General features: G+C 35.0%; 1 protein-coding gene across 1 annotated transcript in view; it reads left to right on the forward strand.

Moving 5' to 3' along the window:
- Window positions 1-23,450, forward strand: part of LOC105159807 (MAP3K epsilon protein kinase 1) — a gene marked incomplete in the record, with an annotated part of 42,544 nt that extends 19,094 nt beyond the window's left edge. The window contains 11 exon segments of the mRNA XM_020693523.1: window positions 3,946-4,125; window positions 4,226-4,309; window positions 5,493-5,584; window positions 5,657-5,740; window positions 6,267-6,574; window positions 6,656-6,973; window positions 7,543-7,931; window positions 8,018-8,152; window positions 11,467-11,873; window positions 13,753-13,867; window positions 23,192-23,450. Coding sequence (XP_020549182.1) covers window positions 3,946-4,125; window positions 4,226-4,309; window positions 5,493-5,584; window positions 5,657-5,740; window positions 6,267-6,574; window positions 6,656-6,973; window positions 7,543-7,931; window positions 8,018-8,152; window positions 11,467-11,873; window positions 13,753-13,867; window positions 23,192-23,368 — 2,289 coding nt within the window.

The raw sequence follows: 23,913 nt of genomic DNA on the forward strand, positions 1-23,913 counted from the left end.
TAAGCCCATCGTATAGGCTGAGATTAGAGTCTTGATGCATGATTATTTTTATATTTTTGTTCGACAGCATCTTCCTTGAAAAGAATCCTTACAGGTTTCAGAAATTTGAAGTTTATCTCTTTCTTTGTTATTATTCTGACTCGGTTGAAGATCCATCTAGATCAATCTCTATTTCCTCCTCACACATGCTTTCTTCTTAGAGGTGGTCTTCAAATTGGTATATGAGTACCAAATAGCCATAGTGAACTACATCTAGGATGTCGTCTATGGCTTCTAATTTTCATAATTCACCATCTCTTTGCGAGCAATCTGATGATCTCTTTTTACTATGCATGTCCAACAATTGCAGTTTTGAAAACTTTCATTAACTCTAGCATGAGCTAGTTTGAAAGTTCTTTTTGTAGATGTTCTTCTTATAGATCATGCATCTGATAGTCTAGATCCATTTGTTGAAGCCCTCGTTGGTCTTGTTTTTTGCCCAGATTTGTACAATCTGATTTTTTATTTAGATCACCATAATCTCCTTCGGAACGAGGACTTCCTGGTGCTCCTAGAGTAGGAGTCATTGCAATTTTTCTTCCTCTCTTTGCCTCTACTATAATCGTTGGAAATTATTATTATCACAACAAAGAGGGGTTCTTTTAATTTTACCTCTCTGTCTCTCCATGTTCTTTTGACGGATGCTTGGTTACACCTATCCTTCAATTTGTCTTTGAAGAAAGACATTCTCCTTGTTACTGAATTTAGTTGTCCTTCGAGTACTTTGTATGATTGGATTAACATTTCCCTCCAAGCTTAACTCTAATAGTCGTACGAGGTTCTCCTTGTCGAGTTCCAGTGTGGCGGTTGCAACCCACTCATCTATCAGTTTCTCAATGTTTTGGGAGTCGATAATATCCAGTTTGAGTATAGTGCCGTACTGTCGCATTTAGGGGTGGGTGTTGGGTCGGGTAGTTCGGATCTCAACCCAACCAGGTTCAAATTCTTTTTCTAAAATATTCGTGTATCGGTAACCTGGTACCCGAATTAAAATCATTGGGTCAGGGTTCGAGTAGGATTTACCAACCCGAACTACCTGATCAAGTGCTTGAAATAAAAAAAAAAAATTTATGTGTTTTTTTTTTTTTGCGTAGCCTTCTAGGATTTTCTCCTCCTCTCTTATCCTTCTTCCTCCCTCTCCTCTCTTATTTTACTTCTCCAAAGTCCCAAGTCCCAGCCCAACAACATAAGAGCTCAAACATCCAACCCCATAAAAAAATCCATCCTCTTTCACTCAAACCCTAAAATTTTAAAATGTCACAAGAACATGATATAATTAGGATACCAAATCCAAAGATTAGTGTTATTTTTCTTTCTTTTGTTGTTTAATTAATTGTATATTCAAATTTCTTACTTATTGTATATTAAAAAATAAGTATATTCAAGAAAATTGAATGATGAAAATTAAAAAAAAAATATAAATAAAAATTACCAAAAACAGAGGTTATTTCGAATAGCCTCTGTTTTTTGTATTGTTTCAAAACCAAGATAAATAGCATAGACATGCTTTATCAAATGAAATGTAGCCACAAGTACCAAATCAGGCTCTAATACCAATGAAAAGAACGGATATGGCCTGGGAAGTAAAATAGAGCAGCGAAAGCGGTAAATTAAATCAAATATAAAACCAATCAAGGGGTTTTCTCCTTGATTTTTCTGAGCATTTGGTACTTGAAACACAATTAAAATGAAACATACACAATATGTTTACTTGGCTATGGCTAGAAATCAAAAGGTAGGTGCAATAATCATAAATTGAATTATACCTTTTCTATTTCCTTTGAAAATCTGGCTGCTAGTGTTGCTCCTTCGGAGTTCCATTCCCGCAAGGATTAATGTTGATCTGCTCTAGGTCCATCTACACCACAGAGCGGAAGTGTAATCATCAATGCATTGTTAGATGGATCGTGATCTTGCAATGAAAAAATTTATATTTGAAGAAACTAGTCCGAATTCCAATATTAGATCAGTGAGTCGGGTTGTCTAGGTTCTCTCTTGAAACTAGTTCAAGTAAGAACACAAAGGAGAGTGTAGAGTGGGAGAGAAAACCGTGAGTTGTGTGTCTCAAGAGGTGACCAGTTCTTGCTCGTGTGTTAATGGTGGGTGAGTTGTGTGTTAGTGAATAATATTTATTTACTTACTATCTATATCTCAAAGATTCCACCTACCATAAATATGAGATGCACCCAGTGTATCCATACAAAGCAAGTTTTGACCAAGTGGAGCTTTCTAAGAAGCTCCACTCGACCGGCCCTCTCTTCCACAAGGAGGAGCCTTAACTCTTCCTTGACCTAGTCAAGGAAAAATAGGCCAGAACTTGTGTTAGGTGGATCGGACTTGTTTAATTTAAGCCAATAGACAATTTAAATTAATTCAATTATTTTAAAATCTAATAGAGTCCATTAGTTTATTTAATTTGATTAAATAAAGCGCAACTGAAGTAATTTATTAATCTAATTAACTAACTAAATCAAGCCTAATTAAATTAATTGAATTAACCTAATTGTGCTAGGCCTAATTCAATTAATTCAATTAATTAAATATTGACTATCCATCAAATGGATTCTCCCACTAAATGATCCGTTCATTTATTCATAAGATTTAATTTGAAAAATTTAAATTAATTCGTTTTTTCTAGAATTAATACCTATACTTTCATGGTAATTTGTATGTGACGCTTTTGGTTTACCCTCAACAAGATTTGGGAGCTTGTGTCTGACACAATTAATTGACTAAATCTAATTTAAGTAATAACTTATGATTAACCATTAATTTAGAAGCACCGTCACCATGGGTAGTCGTCTTATGATGAGTAATGGATCCTCTTTTGGAACTCACCGTCCTTCATGCATGCTGTATGTCTAAAACGCGGCCTTTTACAATTACGGACTATTATGAATGCTTCAGCTATGAATCAAGTAATCATCTTATGTACAAGGTTATCGTGGATCCTCAAGTCTAAGGACTGCAAAATGAACTATCATAACCACGGATAATCAAATCATATTGACCTTTTGTATGATATCTTCTATGGGTAGTTCAGTAAAATTGATAACCTTTTACGAAGTAGACCCTAAATTGAGCACATGTCCCACATTATTATTGTCTATATGTAGAAAGCAAAATTATCAAATGAAAACATCATTTAATGCAAGTTTTGAGGAATCATCGTCGATTCTAAATCATTTGAACAAAGTTGGTTTCATGATTGTAATGATATGCGCAGTCCAACCCTATTGTATTTTTATCTATGGGCTTCATACTAGATTAATTATAAGGTATAAGATGAATATGATCAAAAAACAATTTTCAATACACAAACACTTTATTGTTAAAAAAAAAAACCATCTAGAGCATATTACAAAGAGCCAACAATTGGTTTAATGGTCACCTATCTAACATTTTTCTAGTTGTTTATTGATTGGGACTGCCTATTATTCCATTAAACACCAATATTGGAGAAGGTAGGCGTTAGAGTGCAAATAAAAGTTCTTGATTGATTTTTAATCATGCATATGTTCTACTCTTCTTACTAATGCCTGATCTAAAAATATTTTAAAATGGAGTTTTAATGTTATTTCAGTTTTAAGTTTCAACTTCCAAGAAGTAGTTTAATAAAAGAGTAATGCTTGGTTTAATATGCATATATATAACCATTTTCATTAAATGTTCTACCAATTCTATAATTATTTTGACACATCTTTGGAGTAAATAATAATGCAAGCCATGAAAAGATTACCATAATGATCCTAGATATACTAGTCTTATGGTTTAGTGATTTGTTCCCATCTTATGTACTATTTCTCTGAGTTATTCATCTATCTTTTTCATTCATCTTTTTAGTTTTTTCATCAACTTAATAATTAGATTCTTGTATATGTTTACTATGTGCTTTCAATGCTGCAGGCTGTTCAGTATAGCAAACTAGTCTCGTCATTGAGGCCAGAGGAACCAGAAGATGTCATTGTGTCTGCTTGTGAAAAGCTAACTGATTTTTTTCACCAACGACCAGAGCAGAAAATTGTGTTTATTACACAAAATGGTTTGTTTCCTCTAATGGAGCTACTTGAGGTCCTCAACTCTCGTGTATGTGAATTACATGAATCTCAAATTCCTTTGCCTCGTATTATATGAAGTGAATTTGTTGATCCCTCACATTGGAAGATTATGCTTCTTAATATTTCAGGTTATATGTTCCGTGCTTCAAGTTCTAAATGAAATAATCAAGGATAACACAGATTTTCAGGAGAATGCTTGTCTAATCGGCCTTGTGAGTATTCTGCTTTTCCAATGAGTTTCTTCCCTAGTTGAAAATCATCAAGGTAATTTGTCTTTATTATATTTGTTAAAATTGGTGCTACATCCCATGACATGTTTCTATTCTACTTCTTAAGTTGTTAATTTTGTGTTTAAAAGTTTGACTACTATATATATTTGAATTTTTTCGATTTCTGACAACCAATATCGAGCGACCCGTATGAAGCTAGCATCACTACATAAAAATTATTTTTTTTGCTACACTATAAATGATCATGACTTAAAAATCATGGTAAAACAATACTATTAACTATTGGAATTTTTTTTTTACCTCGGTTAATCAATATTTGCCATGATTTTTGGATAGGGCCAAAACATTTGCCATGGTTTTTTAGCTATGGCTAATGTTTTGGCCTCACTTGCAGATACAACGATTGATGGCTGTTGAGCCGTATTTAATTTGTATTCGCCATGATTTTTTTCCTTTGGGCATAGTAATTAGCTACAGCGAAAATCATATTTCTTCTAGTACATTTATCAATTCATATTGTTGGTATACTAGTCCATTTATTGTGCATAAGGATTTTATCTATAGTTCCTTTTTATGGGTTCCCTTTTGATATCATAAAAATGTCAACACAAAGGTTTGACAATCATTATATCTTAAACTAGCACCATTTGTGCTCGAACTAATCTACCCCTTGAAGTGCACAAACTTAGACTTTCCAATCAATTTGAGTTTGTTGTGGCCGAAAAAGTGAACAATGCACACATAATGATCTAGTTAAGTGCTCCAATTCCGGGGAAATTTCTTGTAATTTAGGGCCTTTCCACTTTTCTTCAATTAGTGCCGAATTCTTACTTTTGATCCTTGAACTTCTAGAAAGTAATACGTTGTGATTCATGGCACCTTTCTGTTAGATATTTTAACCGAAAATTTCACGTGCTTAGTACATGGCCGTTAGCGCCTTTACACTTAGGTTGATCTTATAGCATGACTATGGTACATAGCATCTTGAATAGCTTACTTTATTTTTACTAAGTGTGCTTGTTCTGCCTCACCCTTTCCTTTCTTACATTTCTCATTTCCCTTTCCTTTTGTTCTTATGTTGTTAGTAGCAAATGTATAGAGTGTAATTCTGATTTTTGTGTAATGTTTATTATTGTGAGTTATGCTTGTTCCTATTCTGTTCCAGATTCCTGTTGTCATGAGCTTTGCTGTTCCTGACCGCCCCCCAGAGGTCCGCTTTGAAGCAGCGTGCTTTCTGCAGCAACTTTGTCAGTCAAGGTTAAATTTTTTCTTGTTGCATATGCTTTTTGTTTTGTTCAATATATGTGATTAGATCATTTCTCTTTGTAGCTCGTCAACATTGCAAATGTTTATTGCTTGTCGGGGTATACCGATCCTAGTTGGATTTTTGGAGACGGATTATGCTAAGTACAGGTCAGTGAGTTATAATCGTGTAACATCTGATTTATGTCGTTTAAATTTTATTGCAATGTTCTATACTATCTTCACCCATAGGGTTGCACCCCAGTTGTGTTCTAATTAGGAAGAATTGGAATGAAAAAAGTGTTCGAATTCCATTCATATGGCTTTACGTTGAAGTCAAAGTTCTTTGAATACCTAAGGATCAATTACATCCACATCCTTTAAAGTTATGTTTAATTATGGATAATAGTCCGTGTCCTTTGTTATATTGCAAGTACACCCCTTGAGTTTAAAATTGGAATTTACATGAGCACGAGTAAAGTACCAAATGGATATAATTACAGGCCAAAAAATTTAATTAGCTAGTTGCAGGGTTTTGACTGCCAAATTAAGTTTTGTGATTAGAAAGACATCTTTATCAAGATATTCTTCTGTGGATTCATTGACAAATTCTGTAATGTATATACAAATTTATTTTGGTGTAAGTTTGGTTTTTCCAGCTGCATGAACTAATTCCCTGTGATTTCCTTGAATCCAGGGAAATGGTTCATATGGCTATTGATGGCATGTGGCAAGTCTTCAAGCTTAAGAAGTCGACCTCTAGAAATGATTTTTGCCGTATAGCTGCCAAGAACGGGATATTACTCAGACTTGTTAACACTCTTTACAATTTGGATGAGGCAATTCGTCTAGCTTCTGGAGCTACTGGCGGTGGGTTTACTCTAGATAGGTTAGATCTACGACCCCGGTCTACTTCTCTGGATTCTAGCAATCCTTCCCTGGTGCAAATAGAGACCTCACTCTATGGGACTGACCGGCCCGAACATGTCAAAGCTAAGCAAGGAGGTCAGACATCACAAGCTGGACTACAGGAACCTTCACGAGCTTCAGTATCACATTCACTTGACTCAAGTTCTTTCCCTCCAGATGCTGACAGGGTAAGTACAGATAGATGGAAAAATGAACCTTGTAAAGCTGAAGTTGATGTAAAACAGCAACGAGGTGCAAATGTAGTGGGTAGACCATCAACAGATAAGGCCAGAAAATCAACAGACGTTGCATCAAATGGATCATCTACTCCCACGACAAGCCAACAAGACACTGTTCGTCCCCCTCTTAGTTTATTGGATAAAGAACCTCCACGGCGTCATTTCTCCGGTCAACTTGAGTATGTCCGGAGTCTTTCAGGAGTAGAGAGACATGAAAAAACAAATGGACTTGATCTTTTGATGGCTGAATTTGCAGGTGACTGTAACTGATTATTTTGCATAATTCTCATGGAAGAACTCAAGTTAGCGTAGGACACTTCACAAAATATCTCTCGGCTTTGTTTCTTATGGATGGTCCCATAAGTTAAAAAACAAATCTCAAAGTTAGTCCTTTTATTAGCTTTCATTAATATTTTGATGGAAAAGACTCGTGCTAAGCACATGGCCCTCAACTCTTCGACCACTTTTAGTTTCATTGATTACGAAATTTTAATTAATCGTCCCATAAGTTATAAAAATTCTCACTCTTAGTCCTTTCCTTGTATTCTGTTGAATGACGGCCGCATGCTTAACATGTATCTTTTCCTTTAAAATGCTAGCGGAATTTGACAAAATGAGTAAGAGTGAGTTTTTGTAATTTATGGGACCATTAATGAAAATCTCGTAGCCAAGCCAATTGGACAAAAAGTGTACTGACGCTAAGATTCAAGATCAAAGATGCAATTTTCGCCATCGAGAATTTGACCTTAGTTTCTTATTAACTCGCTTTTGGTTAAAGTTAATCACCAATATGGTACACGACTAATATGTGTTGCTTTTTCTCAGATGTATCTGGACGAGACAGGGACAATTCTAATGTCGAATCATTGCCAAGAAATTTACCTAGAGTAGCAAGTAAGAAGTTAGGACGTCTCCCATCTAATGGAGCGATTGCTGGCACTTCTAGGCTTGTAACGCGGACTACGTCTGGGGTGCTATCTAGTCCTGATGTTTTAAATAGTAGACCAGAGAGTGAGACATCATCTGGCCTAGTATCTCATGCTGTATCTCCCTGGAATGTTGATATTGCTCGAGAGTATCTGGAAAAAGTGGCTGACCTTCTACTTGAGTTTGCAGCAGCAGACACAACCGTAAAATCCTACATGTGTAGCCAAAGTTTGCTCAGTCGTCTTTTACAGATGTTTGACAATATTGAATCCCAAATTCTTTTGAAGGTACTATAACAAAAAGGTTGAATGTTTGAACACTGCATTTAAATCTCTGTGGTGAACTGTCATTCTTATCGTTTTGTTTCTTTCAGTTGTTGAAGTGTATAAATCATCTCTCAACTGACCCACATTACTTAGAGAATCTTCAACGAGCAGATGCTATCAAATACCTGATCCCTAACCTCGACTTGAAAGAAGATTCTCTTGTGCCAGAAATACATCATGAGGTGAGACATCTCTTCTTAAAGTTCACCTTATTGTTGGTAATACTGCAACCTTATGTGTAAGTGATAGCTTCATACCAATAGATTATGGAGGATAAGCAGAATGACAGGGAGTAATTAAGCACCAAGTTGTCAGATAATTTACTACAAATCAACAACTTCTTAGAGAAAAGGTATGATTTGCACGGGGCAATTGTAATTTTAATCATGTATGTGCGGAAGTCGTAATTTTAGTCTTGCACGAATTCATTTTCACAATTCCTCTGATTTTGAAAACTTTACATATTGGGACAAAAATAGATGGAAAAGTGCACATGACATGCATGTGACAAGCTTGATTTGGTGCATTTTTCAAGCCATTTTGGCTATTTTCGTCCTCAATTTGAGAAATTTTAAAAATTACAGAAATAAAATTGCCAAAGTAGATTCGTAGAGACTAAAATTGTCATACATACATAATTAAAATTGCAATGTTTCCTAATTTGCACATCGTAGAAAAGGGAAGTGCATCCTTAACATAGAAAATACTCTAAATGCATTTTGGTGTGGAGGAATGCATCAATGTTATTGAACCGGAGCTTGAAATACTTGACTTGTTATAAGATTATTCTTTCTACAAGGAGAAGAGATTATTCTTTCTACAAGGAGAAGCACCGAAATAGAGAGACATTTGAAATACTTTAAAGCTATTTCCGTGCACGGCATCATGCATGAGAGGAAGAGTTCTTTAACAGAGAGTGGTTCTTATAAGTAAATAAAAACAAGTGTTGTGTGCATTAACTATCAGAAACTTTTCTCCAAGATATATGGATGTCAGAAGTTGGTTCGTTTTAAATGCATGAGAGGAAGAGTTCTTTAACAGAGAGTGGTTCTTATAAGTAAATAAAAACAAGTGTTGTGTGCATTAGCTATCAGAAACTTTTCTCGAAGATATATGGATGTCAGAAGTTGGTTTGTTTTAAATGCTCCGGAAGTGCAAAATCAAAATCGAACAGTTATAAGAACTTGATTTTCTGATAGGTTAAATCCTGAATAAGGTATGAGTGTAAAAGCAATATGTTTAGCTATGATTGTAATGAGTCAATTATATGTATTCCATTTGGATCAACAAAAACATACAATTCTCGGATTAACTCTGGATTTTGATGTTATATCTCCAGATTTGATCTATCCATCCATATAGGAAAAATTGTATTTTTGGTACTGAGTGACAATTTGACTTCTTTATCAATCAATTTGGAAAATTTTGTCCTGTAATTTTAAAAATTTTGCATATTCAAGATAAAAATAGCTGGAATTTGCTAATATAGTCGGAAAAATACATGTGACCAACTTAATTAAGTGTACCGGTATAAGAGCTCCTGGTAAAAACGCTAATCAGAACTAGTGTAGCCTATAGATGTGCACTATCTTGAGTCATTTAATATGGGAAATGATATTTTATTGTAACATTACTCTATTTGCAAATCCAGTTATTTTGAAGCAGCAACCATGCTCGATGTATGTTAAATGACAATTCCAGGTGAATTGTATTTTAGGTCTCATAAGTTAGTTTCTTTGGAATTTTGGTCCCATTATCTATAACTCCCGTATTGCAGCCCATAACTCGAAAAAATTAACAATTTTGGTCCTAAACCTTAATTCCATTAAATTTCTGATGGAAAACAACTTCAATTTTCCCTCGAGACTTAATAGATCTCAAGTCATTCATGTGTTGTTTCCGTAAAAAATTTAACAGAATTAAGGATTGAGGCTAAAATTGCAATTTTTTCGGAGTTATGGGATGTAATATGGTGAGTTCAGCAATAACGAGACCAAAACCACAAAGAGACTAACTTGTAGAACGTAAAATATAAATATTCGGAACAATTCCATGGTCTCCCTTTGTTGCAAGTGAATTTTGATGAGTGTACAGAAGTTGACGCAACTAAGCTTGAACTTAATTGGAATCAATCAGCTGCAACAACTTTGTGTTACTTTCACCTATTATTGTTGCTTCAGAAAAGCTTCTCTCTGCATAGATAATTACGCAGTTCAGGAAAATGTTTTGCCACTAACACGACCTACTTTTTGGAATTGAAAAAGAAAAATAATAAGTGCTGGTTGTGTGTAGTACAAGAAATTCCGGATAAGGTTTATTTTAGTGAGATTATGTGATTGCTATTCTCAAACAGTGAAATACGTCTTGATTCTATCAATTGTGAGCCTACAAAACGCATGACTGATATAACCACATTTAATATACAGTTGAATTATATTATCTGATGAGAGGTATATTCTAGAATCTCTGTTGTCCTAGATTTTTGGTAGATTCACCTCATTTGGTATAGGACCTATTGGTCATCAAAGAAATGATTGAAACTTGAATATTATTACAAACATGAAATGTGTTTCTGGAATCTCTATTGTCCTATACTTTATCGAGAAAATTGCAATTTGAGTTTTGTAAGTATGGGGATGACAATTTTAGTTCTATACAATTCATAAATTTGCTCTATAATTTTAAAATTCACACATTGAGGACCAAAATTCTAGAATTTGCTAAATTGCCTCGTATGTACCCAATTAACATATGGTCGTGTTCATGTTAGGTGCACATTTTTCTCCTCAAGTGTGAAATATACATGATCAAATTGTTAAGATGAATTCTTATAGGACTAAAATTATCTTCCCATACTTGCTACAATTACAATTTCCCTCCAATATAATACGACCAGCAGTTTACTCCATGGGACTTCATGAAAGGTGCTATAATTTTTAGATACATTTCTGAGAAATGTTTCATGCTGACAAATTGGAACTTTTCAGCTAGACAATGTAGATAGTTGGCTTCTTAGTTATAAAAGGAGTTATATGACCTCCTTAATATGGTTAGGCAGGAAAATAGCATTTTATGTTCTATAAGTTAGTTTTTTATAATTTTGGTTTCATTGTTTATGAATTCATCGCATTGCGTTCAATTACTTTAACGAAATTGAAGTTTTTGTTCCAACCTTAATTCTGGTGAACTTCTTACAGAAACCGCACTTATATGGCACGAATTCTGTTACATCTTGAGGGAATTAAGACTATTTCAGTAAGAAATTTTATGGAATTTAGGCTTGAGACTACAATTGCAAAATTACTTAGTTATGGAGTGCAATGTGGTGAGTTAAAAAATAAAGGGATCAAAATCACAACAAATCTAACTTGTGGGACGTAAGATGCAATTTTCCACACAGATTAGTACTACAACTTGTAACTTATATTTCATGTTCCTTTGAATTTGAATCCCCTATTATTTGATATTGTTGGCTCACTAGTTTCCTGTATTGAAGGTCCTTAACGCGTTATTCAATCTATGTAAGATTAACAAGAAGAGACAGGAACTGGCAGCAGAAAATGGAATCATTCCCCACTTAATGCATTTTATCATCACAGATTCTCCTCTAAAACAGTATGCGTTACCTCTTCTATGTGATATGGCCCAAGCATCGCGAAATTCAAGAGACCAATTGCGAGTTCATGGGGGCTTAGATGTGTACCTGAGCCTTCTTGAAGATGAGGTCTGGTCTGTGACTGCTTTAGACTCACTTGCCGTATGCTTGGCACATGACAATGAAAGCAGGAAAGTGGAACAAGCTTTGCTGAAAAAGGAAGCTGTGCAGAAGCTTGTTCAATTCTTCCAGTGCTGTACAGAACAACAGTTTCTTCACATACTGGAACCATTCTTGAAAATCATCACGTATGTCGATTGTTATTTTAGCATATGGTATCTCTGTGTTCGAAGATTTATCTATTCATGCATGTTACCTGATGAATCTTGATTATATTGCATGCTTCTATTGATTAGCTTCATCTATTCTATGTTCCAGAACAACCGTTTCTACACATACTGGAACCAATCTTGATAACAATCATGTATGCCGTTTGTTATTTTAGCATATGGTAATCATCTGTTTAAAGATTATGTATGCATGCATGTTGCCTGATGGATCTTGATTATATTGCATGTTTTTACTAATTAGCTTCAACTATTATATGTTCCATATATTAGACTTAATTGCGATTTTAGTCCTCTAATTATACCCTTTTAGCATTTAGTCTTGTAACAATTGTTAGAGTTGTAAAATGTCTTTTATCTATTTTAATTTCACGATTCAAGACAAATTTAGCTGAAATTTTCAAAGTTGGTTGGAAAGTGTCATCTTATTTGTTGAATTATGATGACGTGCTAACTGGTGGATGTAAAACAAAAATGGATGGCGTGGCATAAGTTTCCACGTCTTATTTTTAACTGACACATCAATTTTTTGGTCATTTCTATTATGAAATGGCAAAATTAAAAAAGATGAAGGATCATTTTATAATGTTAATAAAGTATAGTACTAAAGTATTAAATATAGTTATAATTAGAGGAATTAGACCTTCCATATTAGTTGTATCTTTCTTATCCAATCTAATTTACTAGAGTTAGCTTTGGCCTACTTTGAGCTTTTAAGGTAATAAATAAAAATGAAAGATTGATAGCAACAGTTGTTTATTTTATTTTATTTGCGGGCTGCGAGCAATAGTGATGAAGGACTGGAAAGGGTGGTAGCATTCAGCAAATTGGTTTGTGGTTGTGTGGCTGAGAATGGATGGCAATGGAGTGGGTTTTATTTGATTTGTGTGAGTTTGTATATTTGATATCAATGGTCACTTCTTCATCTTATATATCATACTAGGGTGAATAGTAATGTATGTCCAGTGATATTGAAAATGAGCATATTATCTCTTTATGAAAAAAATATAGCAATTTATGTACTTATACTTTTTAAAATGAAATAATTTACCTCCTTATACAGAGAGGTAAATTGCTTCATTTTAAATATCAAAGATGGGTAAATTTTTGTATTTTAAAAAATACAGGAAGATAAATCGCTATTTATTTTTTTTCATAGGGATAATTTGATTATTTGCGATATCATAAGGGGTTGCTTGCATTTTTCCCTATCATATTATAAAAAGAAGTATATCTATTGACATTTATGATTTTGAGTTAGTTTGATTGCTAATGGGGTGAATAATATTTTCTCCCCTTATTTTATGGTCAATATATTTTTCATCCAATTGATTACGAGATTTTCATTAATGATTTTATAAGCGATCAAAAATTTCAATTAGTAATAAAATTTGATGAAATGACTCAAAGTGAGATTTTTTGTAGCTTATGGGACATTAATGAAAATTCTGTAACTAATGGGATTAAAAGTGTTTAAGCACATTACTAAAAGAGACCAAAGAGTCAACAGCCATGTGTCCTTTTCATTAAAATACTAACAAAATATGATGAAACTACTCAAAATGAGAATTTTTATAACTTTTGATATCATTAACGAGAATCTCATAACAATGGATGGAAAATTGTACTGAACTTAACGTACTGAAAGAAAAATACAAGTTTTCCTACTCTAACAGGAAAATAGGATATCCTGTTCATTATTCAATGCTAGGCGATTTCTTCTCCAATTCTAGTTTCCTTTAATCTTTCAATTTATCGAGTAAATAGTGTGACTGAAAATCTTCATCTGGCTATTTATTATATTAGTTTAAGAATTTGATGTTTGGATTATGAATGGCAGGAAATCGTCTCGAATAAATACTACTTTGGCAGTCAACGGTTTAACGCCACTGCTAATCTCTAGACTTGACCATCCAGATGCTATAGCACGCCTCAATTTGCTTAAACTAATAAAGGTAGATAACTCATTCACATGTCACCTCATTTGCCTTTTATATACTTCACAATTTTTCTTTTGCTAAAACTTTATTCACTTACCTGATGCAATGACCTACCATTCTTAGTCTTTTATTCTATGTTTGGGACAGTGGTGAAAAAATTACAATTTTAGTCCTGTTAGTATAAAGAATAACAATGTTTGTTCTATTAAAATCAATTTTAGTAATTCTTTTCTACAATTAAATCCAAAGAAATTGGAAATTTCTGAATAATTTTAGTCGAAAATTCTCAAATTATTGTCTAGTGCAGAATAGATGCACTACTCTAGCCAACAAATGAGTTCCCAATTAGAATGGTCCTTACGTTGCAATTTTTCCAAGTACATAACTAAATTGATCTCCAAGGACCAAATTGTCACTCTCTATTCCTACATGACTAAAATTGCAATCGAATATGAGTAGGGATAGTTAGTGTAGCTGAACTTAAATTCGTTTCTAGCATTCAACACTTATTGTTCTGAGACATCTCACAACCTACCTCGACATCCTTGCATGTTTATGTACTTATACTTCAGCTAAAATTGTACTTTTAATCGTGTAATTAAACCTATTATAGCGTTATAGTCCAATAATTTATTAGGGTTGTAAAAAGATTCTTCCCTTTTTTAATTTCATAATTTCAGAATAAATTTGACCGAAATTTTTAATGTTGATCGAAAAGGGACATGTGCTGGTTAAAAATTGGGGAAGCACATTTTTTTTTTTGGTTGAATTATGATGACGTGGCAGGTAGTGGTGAAGTAAAACCAAAAACATGGGCAACGTGGCATAAGTTGCCATGTCATGACAGCCAAACAACCAACAAAATATGTTTTTTTAATTTTTAATTGGCACATGTTAGGTTTCAGTCAAATTTGTCATGAAATTGTGAAATTAAGAAAGATAAAGGATAATTTTGCAACGCTAAGAAGTTGCAGGATTAAAATATAAAATCAGTATAATTATAGGACTAAAATTACAATAAAACCCTTATATTTATCAGGGTTACTGATGCAGCCTGAAATAAATATTCTTTGTGATAAACCAATCTAAAAGACACTAATTGCAACTAGTTAAAATCTTATTGTGCATGGATTAGTAAACCATGGGTTAGTAGATGACCATATATTCCGTTTTCGAGTGGTTTGCTTCATATGTAACTAAATTCCTTGTGAGGGGAAAGGGCCCTCTTCTACGAATAGTTCCACTTCAGATGGGTATGGTGTGATTCTTAGGAAAAAATTCAGAGACCTCTCCTGTGATAGTGGAAATATTTAAAAAATTCTTTGTAAAAATTAAATTATCAATTACCTCTCTTGTGATACAAAATAATGTTCAAAAAACCCCATCCGCACAAAAATTAGACCACATGTTTTGATTGCGAGTGGGCTATGAAAGTACACCTATGGTCCCAAAGTTTTTCAGAATTTTAGCAATATTTGGTCTCTTAGGGTATCTTACTTATCTTTAATAATCAACCCCTAATGCTAAAAAATTGGTCCAACATGCTTCCGAAATAAATTAAGTCCTCATAAATTCATACATTTTCGACCGTCTTGTTTTTTGGTATTCCAAGTCTTCGGTTTTATGGACTTCCTCCAACCACACTACCACAGCAAATGGTTCGCAGGTACTTGGCTCATTCAGCAACAAAATAGCACATCCCTATTTCGTTTCCTACCTTAGGGCGTAGAACACTTCGTTACAAGGACTTAATAGAATTTTGGATAACAAATTGAACAGAAGCCTTAGTTTTGTTGACAAAATATAGAAAATATTATATAGATATTATTCCTCCGTTGGAGAAGATAACTGTTTAGCCTCTCAGGTTATGAGGACTTGACTTGTTGGGAAACCCCTATAAACTGAATGATTAAAACACTACAAATTATTGAAAAGACTCAAAAATTCTAATGCTTTGAAGAGTAGGAGAAGTTTTTCTGATGATCCCCCTCTGCTTCATTGCATCTTTATTAATAGGCGTTCGCGGACTTCAAATTCGGACTCCAAACTTTTTTTTTATGACTTCATTGCATTCGTCATCATTTTGTCTCTTTCGAATAACGTCACTGTGTTCGTCATTGCTTCGTCCTCTCCAGCTGTTGGTCATAATGGCTTGTCGGTCACGTGATTTTCAGCTGGCTTTCCGCTTTGTTGACTGTTGGCCTTTGTCGTTTTCTGCTGACAGTCTTATCCTTGCTTTTTACATTTTTTATTTTTTACTTCTTTTTGTAAAAAAATTTCTTTTTTCCTTGTCTTAGTCTGATTCGAGTTTATTTTGTGTAACCCAAACTTTTGTCCGGAATAGGGACTTCTCTTGTTTTTCACAGCAAGGGCATAAATGGTTATGAACATGAAACATGTTGCACGTCTTCATCCTTGTTGCTTCGATCACCGACAACTTATTTTTTCAGATTAACATCCTCTTCTTTTCAAATAAGTTTTCTGCCAACTCAGTGCTTTTTCTTGTCATGGAATTTAACAGGAACGATCCATTCACTTTTTTCGAGAAAATCTTGACGGATACTTGACTCTGTCCATCTTCGTGAGACAGACCCATAATCTCCATGTTCTTCTGGTAGAAATACTGTTTTCATTAATAGTTGGTACTAGGGGAGCTTCTCTTGAGGCAGCTTTGATTTTATTGAAAGCTACCATGTCTGGTCTCTGCAACTTCATGAAATGAAGTGCTGGATGGGACCCCTTTCCTGCCGTTTCTGAAGCAACTGATATGAATTTTATTTTCGAAACATCGCCTCTTTTTAGGTGGGGGTTGTTTTGCCATGAATCAAAGACCACCCCACTGATCCATTCTGGAAGTTTTGAAATTTTCTGAAAACTTGTTCACATAGTATGAACTGAAGCAAGCTCCAAAATCATACCATTCTCAAAAATCTTTTGGTTTCGACCCTTCTAACATCCAGACCTTATTATATTTTTTGGATGTAAACGATAATGGTCTTGCTTGGGTTCACCCCTTTGCGAGAAATTAACTTCCCCACATTCACTAATATTCCTAGCAAGCAGAAGAAGATACTAATCGTTACTATTAACCTTAGAAGTGTTGGCCTAAGGCTAACCTCTCCCTCTTTAACCCTAGAGGTGCTTGGTTGACTTGATCCTACAGCAGTTTGCACTTCTTGTGATTTAACTGTTGCCGTTTCACCAGGTATGGTGATGGCCTTGTGCAATCAGTACTCGAATTCGACACTACAGGTCTAAAGCCCTGTACTCTAAAGGCATGTTTAGGGTCGTCAACTCGTGAGTCATCCTTGAATGTGAAGCCTTCCCAATTGGTTCTCGTAATTCGTTTCATAGCAATGTGGATGCTAATTAGGAACTTCTTATTGCGACCTGGACTGTATTTAGATCAGCTCTTTGGATTTGTCAGACAACTTGGGCATTAACCGCTAGCTGTCCGAACTTTCTGTCAAGCTCCTCGAGATTTTTCCGGAGGTGCCTGAGTCTCAACATGATGGAGTTTGCTTCAGATGCCTCCATCTCTCGTCAGGAAATCTGCAAGAATATTTTAATGAGATTTTATAACAACAATATTATAACAATAATATTGGCATTCAGCTTGCCTCTGATAATACGAGCTTTCTCTATTTTCGATTCTAATTTATTTTTTAAGAAAACCGTGACATTAGTATTATCAACTTTTAAAGTAAATTTTTTAGCAAGTAAAAATAAAGGCCATTTGTTAAAAGCCTTCAAAACCGTAAAGAATTCTTTCTCGTTAATATGTCAAACTTTGGCTTGTTGTTCTAAGAACAACGCTCCTGTGTATCCATAAGGTTCTTCCCCTATAGTTGTCTTCTTCATGAACACTACTGTCCATCTGTAGTCATTGGCGTCTGAGTAGACTACCAATTCATCCCCGTCTTGTGGTATAGCAAGCTTTGACAAGTTACTGAAATCTGTTTCAGCTCACGAACCCTTTTTGTGTGGATTTCTTTCCATTTTCAGTTTGAACTTTTTGTTTCTTTCAAAAATGGTCGGAAATCCTTCCTGTATCTTGCAAGATCCTTAATGAAGATACCTGCAAAATTAACAACTCCCAAAAAGCTCTGCAAATGCTTCTTGTCCTTGAGTACGTCTGGAAAATTACGAATTTTCTCCAGAATATGGTCTTGTAACTCAATCCCTGTTTCGTCAATAAGAATTCCTAAAAATTCAATTTTATTTATAGCAATAGTAGCTTTCTTCTCAGAAAGCACTAAACCTTCTTTATGGCATGCATCAGAAAATATTTCAAGATGTTTAGTGTGTACTTTCATATTTTTAGATGCAATCAATATGTCGTCAATATAGACAAACATGAATTCAAAATAATCTTTAAAAAGATTATCCATCTTTCTTTGGAATATATGGGGTTCATTAGCTAAACCTATTGGAAGCACATTCCAGATATATTGTCCCTATAGTGTGGAGAATGAAGTAAATTTGTTTTATTCACTCTCCATCTTAATCTGATAAAATCCAGATTTGCAATCAAATTTAGGAAACACTTTTTCCCTTTTAATGCAATCAATTAAGTGTTATTTACTAGGAATGTAATAACCATCAAACTCTAGTATTTTATTAATGCCTTGATAGTTAATTACCAACTGAGTTTACCTCTCTTCATCTCACCATGGTTTCTTACTAGAAATCCAAGGTTGTTGTAGGTAGAGATTCCAGGCTCGATGAGTCGAAGACTGATATCTCTTCAATAATCATCTGCAAATCTTTCTTGTCTTCCATATTCATCTGGATATTTTTGTATCGAACGTACTCGTACTGCATTCTTCCTTGAGCTTTAGAGTAGCTTCGATCTTGTTCCTATCCCACCATGCTAGAGGGTTTTCACTCTGGATGAGCCTCTTGACATTCTCAAGAGAAAGCCTGCTTTCCTCGCTGGTATCTAGCGATTTCATTTCCAGTAGTGCTTCTTTAATGTTCATAATTTCCTCCTCGGATTCCTTATAGCAACTATCGTTGTTTATGAGTCCCTGTTGCCTGAAAGAAAAAAGGACCTTATTAAATTTTCTCTTATCCTGCATTCTTGGATGAGTTAATCTGGAATCAAAATCACCATGTTTGTTGCGAAAATTTATTGGCATTATCCTGTTAAATGCCTTTTCTCTTTGCAACACCTGTATCTCACTACCACAGTTAGTAGTAAAAATTAACAGATTCCTTTGATTATCTTGCATATATCTTGCAAAAGTTTGAATGAAATTGTTACCTAGCAAGATTTCGGCACCTGTATAATGAAAGTAAATAGGAGGTGTTTTTACTCTAAACCAGGGCGATCTGAATGCTCCTCCAATCATGATCTTGACTTCTCATATTCCCTTATTGAGTATCAGGAATTTTTTGTGAAAAATCCATTCCTACGATAACGGGTAAGGGTTCCCTTGCTTCTTTAGGAAAAACTTCAGGCTTTGCCGTGCAAATTCCTTATCCTAAATCAATATAAGTTGCAAAATATTCTGTCTTATATTGATCATACAACATACCAACAGATATGTATATAAAAAAGGGACTTGTCATTCAATCTTTATGGTAACACCATCAAGACTGAATTCCATTCCGTTACCTTTCCTTTCCAATGATTTATGATCTTCGAGCAAACTTAACCCCAAAGTCATACACCCATTTTCTCATCCTGCAACACCTGCAACTAGAATTTCATGGCCTGCTATTTCTAATATGCCTTCATATTTTCCAGCAACAGGTTGCTGCAAATGATATAAGTTATCACAAGGGAAAAAATTTTCTTTCTTGGTGATGTCAAATATTACTTGTATTTCCTTCCATCCTTCAGGGCATCTAAGTTTTATGTTATCTACCATAATCTCTTGAGGAGTTAAAGCTTTTAGTAACTCTTTCTCCTTTCCTTTGTAGCTTGTAATCCTATCTTCCGAAAAGGACATTCGACCACTAAACTCAGTTCTAGAGCTAAGTGTTCTATCTAAAACTGGGTGATCTTTAATGATGATATCAAAATCACCTATTTTAGGTATCTTGAAGGATCTGATATCATTACCTTGGCAAATTCCTTGAAAATTTTGGGAATCTCAATATACTTTTTCCTAAGAAACAAATCTGAATGATGTGTAACGGAAAGGGCATATGCAATTCTATAAGTTACAGAATACGGTCTATTTCCTTCTTTCATTAGGTCTTTTCTGTTAAAATCTTGATGAAGGGTTAAGACTCTACTGAAATCTTGGTCTGCTAGTTTGTATGCAATCCTAGATGAATGTCAAGCATTAGTTTTCCTGCATACAAATTACCTATCATTGTTCCAAGATAACCATATTTTAGGTTATTGATTCTTCTATCCAATATAGATAAATGTATTTATGAATCAATTCCTTCTTTAAAGTTGCTTTTATTACTACTTCAATAGTTCCTATGTGGATGTATTTCATAGTAGCAACTAGTTCTTTAGGAATCTATCTTTAGAAATTAATTGCATCTCCATCACATTACCAATAAGTTCCATAGGTATAGCAAAATCACCTGAACTTACTTTTTAGATTATGTGATTCTTCCTTTGGTTCAGTCCTATCTGGTTCAGGACTTTTCCAATCCTTCCAATCCTAAATCCATCGTATGGGTTGAGGTTGGAATCTTGTCGCATAATTCTTTCCATGGTTTTGCTTGACACCGTCATTTTGGAAAAAAATCCTGATAGGCTTTCGGAAGTTTGAAGCCTATCTCCCTCATTGTAATTATTGTGACTCTGTTGAAGATCTATCCGAATCAGTCTCTATTTCCCCTCATAGACGCTTTCGTATGAAGGAAGATCTTCGAATTGGTAAATGGGTACCAAATCGCCATAGTAAACTGCATCTAGGATATCATCCGTGGCATCAAATTTTCTCAATTCACCACGTTTCTGTGGGCAATCGGGAGATATATGTCCTTTCGCTCTGCAAGTCCATCAATTGCAGTCTTTGAAACTTTAATTGGCTCGAGTATGAGCCCGTCTGAAAGTTGTTCTTATAGGAGTTCTTTCAATGGGTCTTGCATCTGTTCATCTAGATCCTTGAGATGAAACCCTTGTTGGTCCTGTTTTCTGTCCAGATTTATATGTTCTGGCTTTGGATTTGGACCACCATGATCTCTATCGGGAAAAGGTTCTTCTGGAACTCCTGGGGTAAGAGTCACTATTTTGCTTCCTCCTTTTCCTCGGCTCGCTTGATTCTCCTATAATGGTTGGAAAATCATTGTTATCGCAACAAAGAGGAGTTCGTTTGATTTTACCTCTCAGTCTTTTCATGTTTTTTTAGATGGATGCTTGATAACACCAATCCTTCAGTTTGTCTTTAAGGAAAGACATTCTTCACGCCACTGAATCCAACTGTCCTTCAGGTACTTTGTATAATTGGGTCAACATTTTCCACCATGGACTGCATATATTTGCGAAGAACATTGGAGTTGCTACTTCCGTTGCTACTCCACTATAGAAGAAGTACTTACAAAATCAATAGATGTATTCATTTACTGTGCAAATACTCCTTAGTTCAAGGCTTAAGAGAGCCTGTGCATATTCTCTAGTCGTTTCTACTTTACTTCCTTCGAAGTATCCATCTCCGATGAAGTGTATCTTGATAAGCCTTCCTAGCTGGTCTGCTATCGCGCCTTTCGAATCTCCGACAAGGATGCTGACTTTGGTATCTTGGATATTATCCCATCCGATCTTCACAGATCCCTCTAAGCTTAACTCCACAAGCTTTATGAAGTTTTTCTTGTCGAGCTCTAGGGTAGCTGCTGCTATCTTGATGGCTGCAACCCATTCGTCTATCAATTTCTCGGTATTTCGGAAATCGGTAATATCCAGGTTCAGTATAGCGCCATATGGATGTAAGGGCTGGAGCATGGTCCTTGCCCAAGGTGTATATTCAAGCACTCTTTTTGGATTTCTTCCTGGATTCTCCTTTAGCCTGGTTCCCACGAACGTTGGAGTGGCATTAGTGTGGAAATCCGAACTTTCTCTCATCAGTTGATCCTGTGGAGGATCATTAGAGCATGTACTTCCCTCTGGTGGTGGTAGTGCTGGAGTGATCTTATTTGTTTGGATATTGACTAAATCCACGATCCCGAGTTGGGAAAAGGATTCCGCCAATTCTTGTAGATCTGATAGATCTGCTGTCGTTACCTCCATTATTTTATGGATCTGATAAATGTGATAATCACATCTTCTCTGGTATTTGGCTTTGGAATCTCCGTAGCCTTTCCCTTCTGGTGTAGAAGAGGTACTGTTCCAAGGGCGTTCCTGATTCGCTCCTATCTGGATCTTGATGTCTCAGGGCTCTCCCTTTGGTTCCTTTTCAGATCTGTAATTTTTGCCCTCAGATTTGTAAGGCCCTTGTGTAGATCGGGAAGGATCTTAATGACCTTGTCCACCTTTTAGCTCAAAGATTATATTTTCATAGGTATATGGATTAACCTATCTCCATAGTCTTGAACCTTCTTTTGGATCTCCCTTAGATCTTGAGAGATCTTTTATGTATCCGACTCGAGTTTCTTCTAATCAGTCATAGTTTTTAGAACTGAAATTACGTAGGAATTTACCCATTCCGCTTCTCCTGGTTGGGATTCTACCATGGACTTCAGTTGAGTGTAGACTCCTCACTGCATTCCCTAGTAGCACTTGTCGAACTTCAAAATTTCTCAGCCATTCTTTTTCCTCTTCCGGCGTAAGAAGTCTTGGATCAATCCTCTTGCGACCGTTGTAACACTTGTCCAGAATTTCCATGAGAAATTCTCTCCTTTGTATTTCCAGAATCTGGAAATATTTCCTATTTTCAGAGTAACTCGAGCTTTCATTTGGTTTCATTTTTCTCTCAAAAAGTCTCCTCCATTAGTGGATAAATAATATCAAATGTATAATTATATATTTTTTCAATAGACCTAGACTCTGATACCATTCTAGGCGAGCATGGGTGAAAAATATGCATTAGAATGCAAAATAATTGAACCTGGACTAAACTGTTCATTTTAAAGCTAAGAAGGGGGTAAAATTGTCCAAAAATCGGCCAGATTTGTACGGAGGACTAAAATTGCGACCTTTTTGAAACTTACGGGACTAAAATTGCCAGTCCTAAAGTTACGGGATCAAGAACGCCACCCCCCCTTACACGCTTTTTTAAAATTACATGACAAAGTTGTCCAAATAGATTCATATACGACTAAAGTTGCCACCTCTTCTACTTATGCCACTAAAATTGCAATTTTTCCCAAACATAGATGGTGGCTTCTCAGGTAAGCTTTTTATGGTTTCTTGATGATTGGTTCACTTTTCAGGCTGTATATGAGCATCATCCACGTCCAAAGCAATTGATTGTGGAGAATGATCTCCCTCATAAGCTCCAAAATTTGATTGAGGAGAGAAGAGATGGGCAAAGTTCTGGAGGCCAAGTTCTGGTTAAGCAAATGGCGACTTCACTTCTGAAAGCGCTTCATATCAACACCGTTTTGTAAATTCAATGTTTTGTTCTTATCTCATATATTCATGTGTAACTATTTGTGGATTTAGAGTGTTGACCTTGTTTCCAACTTGTGTATTGCTTCTTCTTAATTAAAATATTCTTTTTTCTTTTCAGAGTTCAATTTTAAGTGTATTATTCTTTTATTCATATAGTTAAGTTCTAGTAATTAAGTGGTAATTCTTACTATTCATTCTAAAAAATCCCTCATCTCCAATCTTTCTCTTTTGAGGTTTTTCTTGTCCATTTTATATGTGATTTTAGTTTTGTAGTGATCCATTTTTCGCATTATTGCCCTTTATGTTATTAGGGTTCGAAAATAGTTTAGTACCTTTTTTAATTTCTCGATTTAAGCTCATATTTAGACGAAAAATTTTAAATTGATTGGAAAGTGGCACATACAAGTTAAAATTTGGGGCTTCTCACCTTATCGGTTGTTTTTGGTTGATGTGGCATTTGGAGGCTTATAAGAAAAAAAAAAAAAAGGAACACCACGTCAGACCTGTTGACTTGGATCCAGAAGAAAAAAATATTTGGCAA

This window comes from Sesamum indicum, linkage group LG4 (genome assembly GCF_000512975.1).
Source record: "Sesamum indicum cultivar Zhongzhi No. 13 linkage group LG4, S_indicum_v1.0, whole genome shotgun sequence".
NCBI lineage: Eukaryota > Viridiplantae > Streptophyta > Magnoliopsida > Lamiales > Pedaliaceae > Sesamum > Sesamum indicum.